Below are 13,307 nucleotides of genomic sequence, written 5' to 3'. Positions count from 1 at the left end.
GTTGGGTTGGGGGCGGGGAGGAGACTCCAGCCGGCAGCAGTTTGTGGAGGAGGAGCAGGCAAGTTCAGGGATGACAGGAGGAGCAGGGGGGACTAAATTGGCGCGCCCCCCCCCCCCCAGCGTGGCTGTAAGTTCTTTGAATGTGCTAAGGCCCCTCCTTGGCTGCCTCTGGTCATGTCTCCACCTACCAGAAGATCGACGTTCTGATGATCAATCTTTCAGTGTTCGATTTAGTGGATCTAGTAAAGACCCACTAAATCAAATGCTGAGTGTACACACACACAGCAATGACTAGGGTGAAGGGAAGTCAACAGAAGCATTTCTCCTTTCGACCTTCTTCTGTGGGGCCATCCCAGAAAATCAATGCAAGGTACATTGACTCCAGCTATGTGAATTACATAGCTGGAGTGGCATACCTTGCATCGATTTTTCTCTACCAATGTAGACCTGCCTCTGTGAGGGTATGTCTACACTACCACCCTAGTTCAAACTAGGGTGGTAATGTAGGCAACCGGAGTTGCAAATGAAGCCCGGGATTTGAATTTCCCGGGCTTCATTTGCATATTGCAGGGCACCGCCATAAATGTCTGCTAGAGCGGACTCCGTGCCCTGCGGCTACACGCGGCACGGACTAGGTAGTTCAGATTAGGCTTCCACGAGGAGTAACGGTAGTTCGGAATAGGAAGCCTAATCCGAACTACCTAGTCCGTGCCGCGTGTAGCTGCAGGGCACGGAGTCCGCACTAAAGGACATTTAAAAATGGCGGCGCCCGGCAATATGCAAATGAAGCCAGGGAAAATCAAATCCCGGGCTTCATTTGCAACTCCGCTTGCCTACATTACCACCCTAGTTCGAACTAGGGTGGTAGTGTAGACATACTCTGACTGTTCCTACTAGCTGGTTGCTTTCTGAAGTTTCTATCTAAGGAAGGTGAGGGTGGAGAAGGTGCCCCTGGAACCTAATTTCCCCAGAGTGAAAGTGAGAGGTCTCCCCTGCACACTTCTACCTCTATGCATGTGTGCAGTGGCTGCAGTTAGGCCGCAGTTTGTCATGCACGTTGGTCTCAGACAAAATGTGATGTGTTTAGTGCCCTAATATTAATTTGATCCCAGACAGAGGAGGAGGACTGGAGAGCATGGTTATATGAGTGATGGACATAAGTCAAAGTATTCTGACTGAATGCTTAAAGCTAGGCACCTATTTCTACATTTTGGCATTTAAATAAAGGCCTAGCTTTCCAACGTGCTGATGCCTTCATGTCCCAGAGAGTACTGAGTATCTGTAGGTCCCACAAAAAAGACCATGGGAGAGAGAGATGCTCAACACCTCTAAGAATCGGGCCATTTTTAATAGCTGTCTAATTATGGACAGGAATGTTTTACTATGTGTTAGATCATTGCCTCTCCCTTCAGCTCTGCTAACCACACTCACCTAACACAGTTTTAAACACTGCTATTTTTGTCTACACTAGGTACTAAGTGGGGGTTAACCACATGTTAATTAAAACATGTAAGTTAACATGCTTTCTAACCCAACTCAGTGAAAAGGCTCCTGTAGTAACCTTTACATCAGGCCATATATGAATAGTCTTAAATACCTTAGAATTCATAATTATGTTTTGCTCCCAGTTTATTCATTGTGATGCCTCAAGTCAGTCACATACATGACATTTTCAAAGTTGGGTATATTTGGGCACCTAAATAAGTGGCTTGCTTCCTCATAGTGCTTTGCATTCATCCTCCCCCCACTTCCCATTGTCTATAGTGAGTAATCACGATGAGAAAATTTGGTCTTAACATCCTTGTACCTCAGTTTCCTGATCTAGTCAATGACTACAATAGTACTGCCTGTCTCCCATGGTACTGTAAAGCTTTGTTAGTGGTTGTCAACAAAGCTGACAGCCTCTGTGGGCCCCAGAGCAAGGGCGGGAGCAGCTCCACACTCCTGGAAGGGGCGGGACTAAGGGCAGAAGAGGCGGGGCTAAGGGCAGCATGCCTTCCCCAGCTCTGCCCTGAGAGCACGACATGGCACTCCAGCGCCAGTGTAAAGGGCCCAGGGTTCTGGCTGCCGCCATTGGAATAACTGGGCCCCAGAGCAATTGTCCCTTTTCCCATCCCACATTGGTGGGTCTGGTGGTTGTAGTGAATTTTAAAGTCCTTTAACGAAGTCTGATGTCATTATGTAGAATTTCTTTTGTTGAGTTACAATGTTCATATCCCGTCCGCGCGCCCTGCTTGCAGTACTCGGTCCTATTCGGTGTCGCCTCGCAGCCCTTCTCTCTGGCTCCTCAGGTTAGCGATGCTGGGAATGCCGTAGAGACGGTTAGCTCCAGTTCAGGTGAAAGTGCACCTCAGAGAAACCCTGTGATTTAGCTGAGTGGTAATGACTGATGATGAGCTTTATAGGACATTCCACCCACCCTTCTCAGGTTAGATATATGGAGGGAAAGAGGAAATCTTCCACTAAGGACAAAAACACTGAACATGTTTTCCTAATGTTATTAAAATGCTAAACTTTGAGCCTCAGTTGTCCAATACCATAGAGTCTAGCCCAGTTTAAATACTCCAGCAGAGCACAGAATATGCTCAGGACTCAGAACCATGTTCCTATGTAAACAGAAGAAAAGAGAAAGATTTCATTCAGCTCCCACCAAACTGGGGACTTTCTCCTCCTTATTCCCGGCCCCTTTTCCTTGGCCCCCCATCATTTGCTCAATTATCACCGCAACTTATTAAAACACTTGTCAGAACATCACAAAGCAAGCATGAGCTGCCCAGACCATCTGGTCAAAAGTGAGTGATTAACTGCTCTGATCCTCCTACTCAGCACCATCTGGTGGTCATGGTCTCCAATGAAAAGCTTGCTTTATTTCCAAAGTGTTAAGGTTCCTGCGTGCACTTTGAGAGGGTTAGATTGAGGGCTGGGATTTCAAAGGAGCTCAAATCCCACTGATTTGAATATGAAAGGGGTGATCTTTGTGTAAATAAGAACAAGGCCCAAATAAGAATGTGAATGAAATATAGCTAGATGGATAGAGTTCATTCAAATGTTGTAAATACACAATTTTCTTATCAATGTACAAATGTATGCAATGTCTCTAAAAACAAGTACTTTCTATTAATTGGTCTGAAATAAACGGATTTGGTGATTTTTTTCCGGCCACATGGCACAAGACATCTGTTTGAGAGGGATTTTGGAGAGCATTGAAGGCATATTTCCTAGAGCAATGAAGGGGTGGAAAGGAGGCTGTGTAGGTAGCTGGCTGGGAGAATTCCTTTCTGAATTGTTTATTTCAATGCTGCTAGCATTTCATTATACTAGTAATTATGTTATGGTGCCAGAGCCACATAGAGATATGTTTCCAATATGTAAATCTGAATAAATAAATGAAATACATGATCTCTGCTCTTGGCTTATGTTGATCTCCTGCTGGGGGAAAAAATGGACTCTTTTGGACACCACAGAGAAGCATCAATATGGTGAAAAACTGGGAGAATTTTCTTTTGTTTTAAAGAATGAAGAACTAGACCATAGACAGTTCAATGTGGCAGGTTTTTCATAGGATGTAAAATGTGGTCTGTGAACTAGTACAATTGGAAGGCCAGCATCTTTTGCATATCCATGGAGATCAAGAAAAGGTGATGGTACACAAGAGTGCATGGAAGGTTATCCTATTTATGTGGGGGTATAGTGGAGCGAAGAGAAAATGACTATAGTATCCTACTTTGCTACAGCATGACTCAGTACTCAACTGCTCTTACATAAGCCGTAGAGCTGAATTAAAATGGCCAAGAGCTTGGCTAATGAACATGACATGTGCTAGCAGGGATTTGATTGCTTCTTATAACAAAGATAACATTGCTTCTGTTGTCTTTCCCTAGTCCCCAGTTTATGTTGCAGAAGTCAGTCAAGATCTTGTCCAGCAGACTGAGGAAAAACTTGAAATCAGCCCCTGCAAAGAGCTGTTTTCTCACTGTGCAAAGTAAGTATAACTTGACTTCTAAAGATCACAGCATTACAGTGGTCAGACTTGTAGAAGAGCATGTCAGATAAGGGGAAGAATTTTAATTTGAATCTGCAGCTTGCATTTTCTTAAATTCACATTCATATTCTCAGACAAGTGATGAAATTATTTCATCTGTATAAAATACAGTAAATATTTCCATTCCACTATACAGAGTACATACAGGAACTTAGTGTTTCAGGTATTTGACAGAATGTTCTAGCCAAGTAAACCAGCCCTAGACTTCATGCTGTGTGGAAAGAGGTACAATGATAATGAATCCAAAGAAAACATCTCTGTTTCAAAGTGAATAGAAATTAAGTGGTTATACAGTCCGTTTAGACTCAAGAATGTGCAAACTTTGCCTGCATAGCTTTTCCTGAAAACATTCAACAAAAGGATGGAGCTTTAAAAAAAATCAGTTTGTCTATGAAGTAGAAATGCCTGTGCACTATTTAATCCTTTTGTCCAGGAAAAGGCTTATCAGTTTTGCAGAGATGAAGCAATTGTGTTATTGTGTCCTAAAGTTCCCAGTATGCAATTTGCATTTGCAAATACTGATCATTGTATGTTTAGTGGCAGCAGATCATAAACTAACAAAAATACGCAAAGGAGGTATCATCTGAAACAGACCCATGCGGTCTCTGGCTGAGCACATTTTGTTTTCCCTAGCTGATGTAATGGGGATTTGTAAAATGTGCTCTGCTGTCATTCACTCTTCTGGCTCCTGTTATTGACCTGTTCTACTTCAGTTGTGCTTTGCATTGGGGAAAGGTGTGGATTACTTCTGGCCCTCTGTTATAACAAATTGGTTTACTTGCAATTGCTTCAGTCTCATGTCCATTGGGATATTGACATAATTTATCACCACTGTGTGCACGAGTCCTGATGATGACAAAGGCAGGGCTGTGCTTGATGTAAATAATCTGATGTTGGGTTCTGTTTCTGAAACCACTTTCAACCCTGATAATTTTACTGTAAAATTAATTTTGTTGATGCTGACATGGGGAACAAAAAAAGCAAGTAACTAGTGAAAGGCAGCCCTTGTTCATTACAGTGCGTGAAACTTTTAATGATTAGATGGCTGGCTTTGGATGCCACTTAGTTGAGGCAGAATTCAGAAGAGTTTGAGATAGTTGGCTAATTTATCCGCTTCATTTCATAAATGGTTATGAAGCCTCAGTCATTAAAAATGATGATCATTTCATTTTGAGTGGAATAGGCTCAAAAGGAAGCTTTAAATACTTGCTGTTCATGTCTGCTAAAAGTATTGAACCAGGTTAATTTTGTAAGTGTGCATAGTTAAACTCAGAACAGGGAAATCACATACACAAATGTGATATTTTCCTGCCTTTATGTGTTGTAACAAGAATTTATTTCAAATACATCTGTGGACCCTACCACTGTAGGTGTATCTTGTGGGGTCTAGGTATGTGTGTGTGGGGGGGGTTCCTTTTTGGTGGTAACCTGCTAATACTGCAATTTTCTTCTGTAAACTACACTTCTGAGGGAAAATATTTCCTGTCATTGAGATATATATATCACATGACCTTTGTGTCTTATCAAAATTCACCAAGACCACTTGAATTTGAACTTTGAATGTAAAATACTGACAACTGCTCATTTACAATCTACAGAATTAGAATTTCTAGGAAATAATTTCAAACCATCAGAAAAATCCAGAATATTAAAAATGGCTCATGTGCAATTAGTGAATGGAGAAGAGCTAAATTCAGGAAGTAAATTTTTAAAAGTGAATAATTTGCTCATCTGTACAACTGCATAAGATAATAAAAAGACCTAGGTCAAAAGACAGATTGTTCCTCAATGGGAAATGCCATAGAAATGTTTCCTTTCTCTCAGAGCTGCAGAGAGGTGCTTGTGCAATGTCTTCATTGCCAGCGGGTTTACACCAGTACTTTTCTGGATGTCATTTTCTGTCTCTGAACGGCTTTCTTTTTTAAATTACAGTGGATTTGGCTAGAAAACTGCACTGATTCCATTGCACTGGCTGGCCACAAGGCAAGACTAGTTCCAGCAGCTATCAAAGGAGCCTTGATTGACTAATCTTTAGACTGTATATGATTATGAGCTTCCTTTTTTCCCCCTCAAATAACTCTGGACCACTTGAGATGTGGTTCTGAGGCTGGGGAAGAGCAACTCTCATTCCCATCGCTGTGTCTCTTCCACTCAGTGGTGATGGCCTGCCAGCAGAGGCACAATCACACCACCCAGCAGCAACTTGAGGGCAGGACAGCAACCAGCCATACTACAGCAGACCATGCACATCACTGCCTGAGGCCCATCTTATCTTATTTCTGTCAGCCTTGCCCCATCAGCCAGTCTGACAGAACTTTCCTTTGCCTGTAGTCCCTGGCTGCCGGTCACACAATAATTCCCTGACATGTGTAAACTGACTTTCTACCAAAGCTTTGCATCCACTATGTGACCACCTAAGGCCCCTTCCTGACACAGGTCCACATACACAAGCTCACCCCTACTTTCTTCATTTGTTTCATTCTACTAGCAGGATAGCTGTTGGGCAGAGTCCTCTGGCCTAATACAGTCATGTTTGGCTTTCTTTGGACTAAAAATACTTCTTCCCAAAAGCATAAACTAAGACTGATTCCTTTGCTTTTGCTAACTGCATCCCTGGTGGTCACCCAGGAACTGAGATGTCATGCTAGAAAGCCTCATTCACTAAAAATGCTACGAAGTTTGAGTCCCTATCTGAACATCCCCCACAGTTCAGGAAGATTGGCTCCTGAGGGGTTAGGTTTGGACCCTTCCTCAATTTATCAACTGTCCTAGTAGCCTAATCAAAAAGTCCATTAAAGGCAATGGAAAGTCAATGGAAACTTTTCCATTGCCTTCAGTAGCCTTTGGTCAAAGATCTACATGCCCGTTACATGTGACTTCACTGTAAGCTACCATTATTGTCTCCTCTTGGGGCCAGCCAGCTGAAATGCCACTGTCAAACCAACCATAGCCACCCCTGGTGTTACATGAGTACTACACATGGGGAGGTTCCATGCACAAGACACATTATTCCAATCTAACTCCTACTGCTTAAAACCAGGAGTAAAACAAGATGGAAATAAATGAAGCCGCATTGCTTTAGAGCAGGGGTGAACAATAAAGCAGCTTCTGGGCCAGATGTGGTTTGTCAGGCTTAGCCCCTGGCAAGCCACTAGTCACTTTATTAACTTGAGTATCCTCAGGTATGTCTGCCTGCAGCTCCTATTGGCCATGGTTCACTGTTCCTGGCCATTGGGGGCTGCAGGAAGTGATGGAAGCTTCCCATACTTTCCATTGGCCAAGAAAGGCAAACCACGGCCAGCGGGAACTGAAAGCAGCCAAACCTCTGGATGCTTAAGTAAATAAAGCATCTGGCGGCTTGCCATGGGCTAAACCTGGTGAACCACATCTTGTCCATGGGTCACTTATTGCCCACCCCTGCTCTAGAGCAAGACTGGAATTCCTTAGGTTTGGGGTTTGTTGGTTTTTTAGTTCAGGATTATAAAATGCTTATATATCTTTTTCATCTGAGACAGATCTGTCCTTGACTACCTAAGTGGAGAGCCATTTCAAGAATACCTAGACAGCATGTACTTCGATAGGTTTCTGCAGTGGAAGTGGTTGGAAAGGTAAGCACGGCTGTTTTAAAAAATACATGTTTTCAGTTTCTATGCAAAACTAGCAGACTGTGGGTCAAAAAGCATGTATTGTTCCCACTGGTTTTTAAATCAAAGGCAGCATTTGGCCATATCTTTGAGTTAAGAACCAGTTAAGAATGCAAACTTACAAAAGGTGAAGATGGGGGAGGGGGGAATGACAAAGTATTTTGGTGAGAATTTATCTTACCATGCAGACATCTACTAGATCTCCCCTCCCACCAGTTTTCCCTCTTGCCTCCTAGACACCACATAACCGCTCTCAGATTTTGTTCCCTTCCATACTCCCTTCCCCTGAGCTGTGATTCGGGATCTCCATTCTTCTCCAGCTTCCCCAAGCTTAATATTTGGTCATAAGTGCCCATTGTTAAAAAGATTTAAAAAACAAATTTAGGCTTTATCCTGCAGAACAAAATCAGATAAGAATCTTACCTTGGTGCTAGATCCCAAATCGACTAATCGATGGATTTTCTATCAACTAGTCAATTAGTCAACAAGCAGGGAGTCACAGCTGGGTTAGCTCCTAGCCCAGGAGCTAATCCACCACAACTCTGCCTTTTAAATGTATTAAGAGCCTGTCAACTTAAATGTATTAGGAGCTTGCTGATGGGGGAAGCAACTAGTCAAGGGACTAGTCAAGTGACCAATAAGCTTTTGCTTATCAGATAGTCAACTAGTCTCTTAGGGTATGTCTACACTACCCCGCTAGTTCGAACTAGCTGGGTAATGTAGGCATACCGCAATTGCAAATCAAGCCCGGGATTTGAATTTCCCGGGCTTCATTTGCATAAGCGGGGCGCCACCATTTTTAAATCCCCGCTCGTTCGAACCCCGTGCCGTGCGGCTACACGCGGCACGAACTAGGTAGTTCGAACTAGGCTTCCTAGTTCGAACTACCGTTACTCTTCATTCCACGAGGAGTAACGGTAGTTCGAACTAGGAAGCCTAGTTCGAACTACCTAGTTCGTGCCGCGTGTAGCCGCGCGGCACGGGGTTCGAACGAGCGGGGATTTAAAAATGGCGGCGCCCCGCTTATGCAAATGAAGCCCGGGAAATTCAAATCCCGGGCTTCATTTGCAATTGCGGTATGCCTACATTACCCTCCTATTTTGAAATAGGAGGGTAGTGTAGACATACCCTTAGGGTATGTCTACACTAGCCCCCTAGTTCGAACTAGGGAGGCTAATGTAGGCATTCGAAGTTGCAAATGAAGCCCGGGATTTAAATATCCCGGGCTTCATTTGCATCTTCCTGGGCTCCGCCATTTTTAAATGTCCCTTAGTCCGAACTCTGTGCCCGCAGCTACACGCGGCACGGAGTAGGTAGTTCGAATTAGGATCTCTAATTCGAACTACTGTTACTCCTCGTGGAACGAATTAGGATCTCTCCTCGTGGAACGAGGTGTATCGGTAGTTCGAATTAGAGATCCTAATTCTAATTCTAATTAGGATCTCTAATTCAAACTACCTACTCCATGCCGCGTGTAGCCGCGGGCACGGTGTGCGGACTAAGGGACACTTAAAAATGGCGGCGCCCGGGAAAATGCAAATGATATTTAAATCCCGGGCTTCATTTGCAACTTCGAATGCCTACATTAGCCTCCCTAGTTCGAACTAGGGGGCTAGTGTAGACATACCCTTACATCCCTAGTCTACACCAACCATACCCAAGATAGCAGTAGACCTCCTCATACATACACAGATGCAGGATTAATCTCTTCCCCTTCCCTCAAAATAGTGAGATTATGTTTACACTACAGTGATACCAAAGCCCAGCTCCAGCACTGTAGACAAGCCATTGTGGTATAGATGATTCTTGGGGTTTCTCCATTGATGAAGATAATCCACCTCTCCAAGGAGTGGACAAGCTATGTCTGTGGAACACGTCTTCTGCTCATCTTGCTGCATCTACAGTACATTGACCCAAATGTGCTGTGAGATAGCTAGATTGATTTAATATTTAGGTTTAGATGAGGCTATTGTGAAGCCAGAGACCATAGAAAACATCTCAGGAGGATGCATTGCTTCTCGGGTTGTGCACTGCAGACATATAAGATGAGATTTTCAAAGCTGTTTGAGGAATTTGGACACCCAATTCCTATTAAAATTAATGAGTGTCTAAATTTACTTATGCGGGTTTAAAAATCTCTGCCCGAATAGTTACTGTGCTCCCTGTCACAAAAAGTTATTCATTGGAGACACTGGGTTGCAAATATATTTAATGACCCATTTTAGTAGATGCTTGTGTCTATGATGCAAAGTTTTTGATGTGTGTCAAGTCTCCACTTTTCACATTTGCAAACAGCGTGAGCTATGCTCAACCAGATTCAGAACCAGGTAATAAAACAGAAAAACACCCTCGCTCTGGTTATTGTATTGAAATATTTAACTTCCAGTACATTGCATACCATTAAATAAAATCCTGCAATTTGAGCTGCTTTTCTGCATAACTAACCTCTGAATGCTGATGACCAAGACAGATCTACAATAAGTTTTTGGAGGACCTGCTATTTCTGTTTTTATAAAACAAAGGAAAATCCAGCATGTGTGTTCACAAGCCAAATGTATTAGATACACATTTCCAGGCACACTTCGTTTTCAGGAATCTTTAGGGGCTTTGACCTGCCAAGACAAAGAAAAGTGGTTTCTTTGTTGGCTGGTACCTCAGCGGATTTGTGCTGCTGGCTAATGGTGGCTGTCACTCTGAGTTAAAGGAATTTCACACTTTCCACAAACTGAATGAAAAGAGAAGATTTAGGGGCAGATTCCCAGCTTATGTAAATCAGCAAAATTCAGATGAAATCAACAAAGCTGTGCCAATGGCACCGGCAAAAATCTAGCTCTTAAAATAAATAACAATTTGACTGATGGTTCACCATTTCAGAATAGTGCATGGCAAATTCCACATGAAAACCCCTGCATTCAGTGTTCACCGTTATGCTCTATTTTCTTTCTCCCACTTAAACTGAAAAAGATCAGATGTTTCCTATCAAGTCTGACCTTTTTCAGTCTTCTTTTCACATCTAGGATTTGGAATTCTGTCAAATGCATTGAAGAGTTTTATTTCTCCCCTTAAAAATAAACTTGACAAGATATTAGATGAGCCCACTCAGTTTAGGAAACCGAAAAGCACTTTCCAGCATTAAACAAAGACAACTTTACTAGCATGGAATGATTTAACAGCTCGTTCTGATGGCCTATTGGCTTCCACAGAACAGTTATTCGCTCAGTTTATTCCAAGGATACTACAAGTATGAAGTTGTCACTATTAATTGGTGCTTTTAACCCTACCATTTTTGCAGTATTTTCTTAGAAACTTGAAAATAACATTTCCTCCTTGCCATGGGATCCATTCCCATTTGTTTTATATAAGGTTTCCTTCTCCCTCCTTCACTATCTCTCTTTTTTTTTAATAGAGCACAAATGAACATGGCTCACCCAATGTTTATTTCCTTTGCTGTCATCAGCCACATCCTTTGTGTTGCGCTTACAGCTATACTATTTAATTTGGGCTCACTTTGTTGGACAGCTGGCTGACCAATAGCAGCAAAACAAAGCTACTATAGCAGTGGTGGGCAGCTTGTGGCCCACGCACCCTATCTTTGCCTCCGTCCCCCAGGGTATGTCTACACTAGAAAGTTAGTTCGAACTAACGGACGTTAGTTCGAACTAACTTTCCTATGCGCTACACTAGCGCTCCGCTAGTTCGAATTTGAATCGAACTAGCGGAGCGCTTAGTTCGAACTAGGTAAACCTCATTTTACGAGGACTAACGCCTAGTTCGAACTAGCTAGTTCGAACTAAGGGCTGTGTAGCCCTTTAGTTCGAACTAGTGGGAGGCTAGCCCTCCCCAGGTTTCCCTGGTGGCCACTCTGGCCAACACCAGGGAAACTCTATGCCCCCCTCCCGGCCCCGGACCCCTTAAAGGGGCACGGGCTGGCTACGGTGCCCGTGCCAGGTGCAAGCCTGCCAGCACCCAGCTAGCAGACCCTGCACCTGGCACGGCACAGAGCCACCCACCCGATGCCCCCCAGCCCACCCCCTCTTGCCGGGACCAGGCTGGCGGCTCCCGGGAGCTTGCCCTGGACCGCAAGAGGCGGGCACCTTCCTGGGCTAGTGCGGACATCGTGGACCTCGTCCACGATCTCCGCACTAGGCACAGGAAAGTGGCCGGCTAGGGCAGGAGAGCTGCCAGCCTGGCCACCCAGGACCAGGTGTGCATGAAAATCAAGGGGGTCCACTGAGACCCCCGACACTGAGCCCTGAGCTTACAATGGCCGTCCTGGGTCAGACCAAAGGTCCATCTAGCCCAGTAGCCTGTCTGCCAACAGCGGCCAACCCTAGGGACCCTGGAGGGGATGGACCGAAGACAATGACCAAGCCATTTGTCTCGTGCCATCCCTCTCCAGCCTTCCACAAACTTTGGGCAGGGACACCACTCCTACCCTCTGGCTAATAGGACTCCATGGACCCAACCTCCATGACTTGATCTCACTTCCCTTTAAACTCTGTTCTAGTTGTAGCCTTCACAGCCTCCTGCAGCAAGGAGTTCCACAGGTTAACTATTTGCTTTGTCAAGAACAACAACTTTCTCTTACTAGTTTCAAGCCTGCTACCCAGTCCTTTCCTTTGGTGTCCTCTAGTCCTTCTTTATGGGAACTCATGAAGAACTTTTCTGAATGCACCCTCTCCACCCAACCCCTGCTTTTAGAGACCTCTATCCTGTCCCCCCTCCGGCTCCTCTTTTCTAAGCTGAACAGTCCCAGTCTCTGTAGCCTCTCTTCATATGGGACCTGTTCCCAACCCCTGATCATGTTAGTTGCCCTCCCCTCTCCCAGCCTTTCTCTTCCCCTCTCCCACCTCCTTTTCCCAGTCTCCCCCAGTTTTTTTCAATAAAGACAGAGTCAATGTTGGAAGAAACGTTATCTTTATTTTGTACATCAATAAGAAGGGGGGCTAGGGAAGGGCAAGTGGAAGGAGGTGAGGGAGGAATGGGGTACGAGCCCCCGATGGGGAGGACTGGGCTGGCTCTGCGGGCTTCTGGGGGTGGAAGCTCTCCTGCAGCCCCCCGATTGCCCCCTCTCCCCAGATGGCAGCCTGCGGCAAGTGCAGCCGGGCTGATGGCCGAGTGGTGTGATGTGCCCAGTGTGGGCACTCAGGGCACTCCAAGCCAGAACTTCTTTGCAAGCGGGGCACCCCTTAGAACTGTGTGTCCGGGGTGGGGGTCGGGACCCTTTAAGCGCAGCCCTCGGCTAGCCTGAGACAGTATCTCCATGCTCTAAGTCCTCCTTTTATGCCCTGCCGGCACTGCTTCCGGCCATCATTAAGCCCTGTTCAGAGTCCACTCAATGTGGACTTACTAGTTCGAACTAGCAAAACGCTAGTTCGAACTAGTTTTTAGTTCTAGATGCGTTAGTTCGAACTAGCTTAGTTCGAATTAACTAATTCGAACTAAGTTAGTTCGAACTAGCGCTGTAGTGTAGACGTACCCCCACTCCTCTCACACACTGGGGCCTTGGAGCCACGCACTTGCTTACTCCTCCCTTTCCCTCCCAGCACTTTTGGAGCACTGCGAATTGGCTGATTCACAGCATTCAAGCCGGGGGAGTGCAAATCAACAGCTTCATGGTG

General features: G+C 44.8%; 1 protein-coding gene across 3 annotated transcripts in view; it reads left to right on the top strand.

Annotated features, from left to right (window-relative positions):
* The window catches only part of GRK5 (G protein-coupled receptor kinase 5), a 264,271-nt gene that overhangs the window by 200,549 nt on the left and 50,415 nt on the right, over nt 1-13,307 (top strand). For all 3 annotated transcript variants that reach the window (XM_075935366.1, XM_075935365.1, XM_075935364.1), the window contains exons 5-6: nt 3,882-3,982; nt 7,558-7,650. In XM_075935366.1, the coding sequence (XP_075791481.1) occupies nt 3,882-3,982; nt 7,558-7,650 (194 nt within the window). The remainder of the gene's footprint in view (nt 1-3,881; nt 3,983-7,557; nt 7,651-13,307) is intronic.

Source organism: Pelodiscus sinensis, chromosome 8, assembly GCF_049634645.1.
Source record: "Pelodiscus sinensis isolate JC-2024 chromosome 8, ASM4963464v1, whole genome shotgun sequence".
Lineage (NCBI taxonomy): Eukaryota > Metazoa > Chordata > Testudines > Trionychidae > Pelodiscus > Pelodiscus sinensis.
Note: the sequence above shows the minus strand (reverse complement) of the source record. Positions and strands in the feature narration are given on the sequence as shown.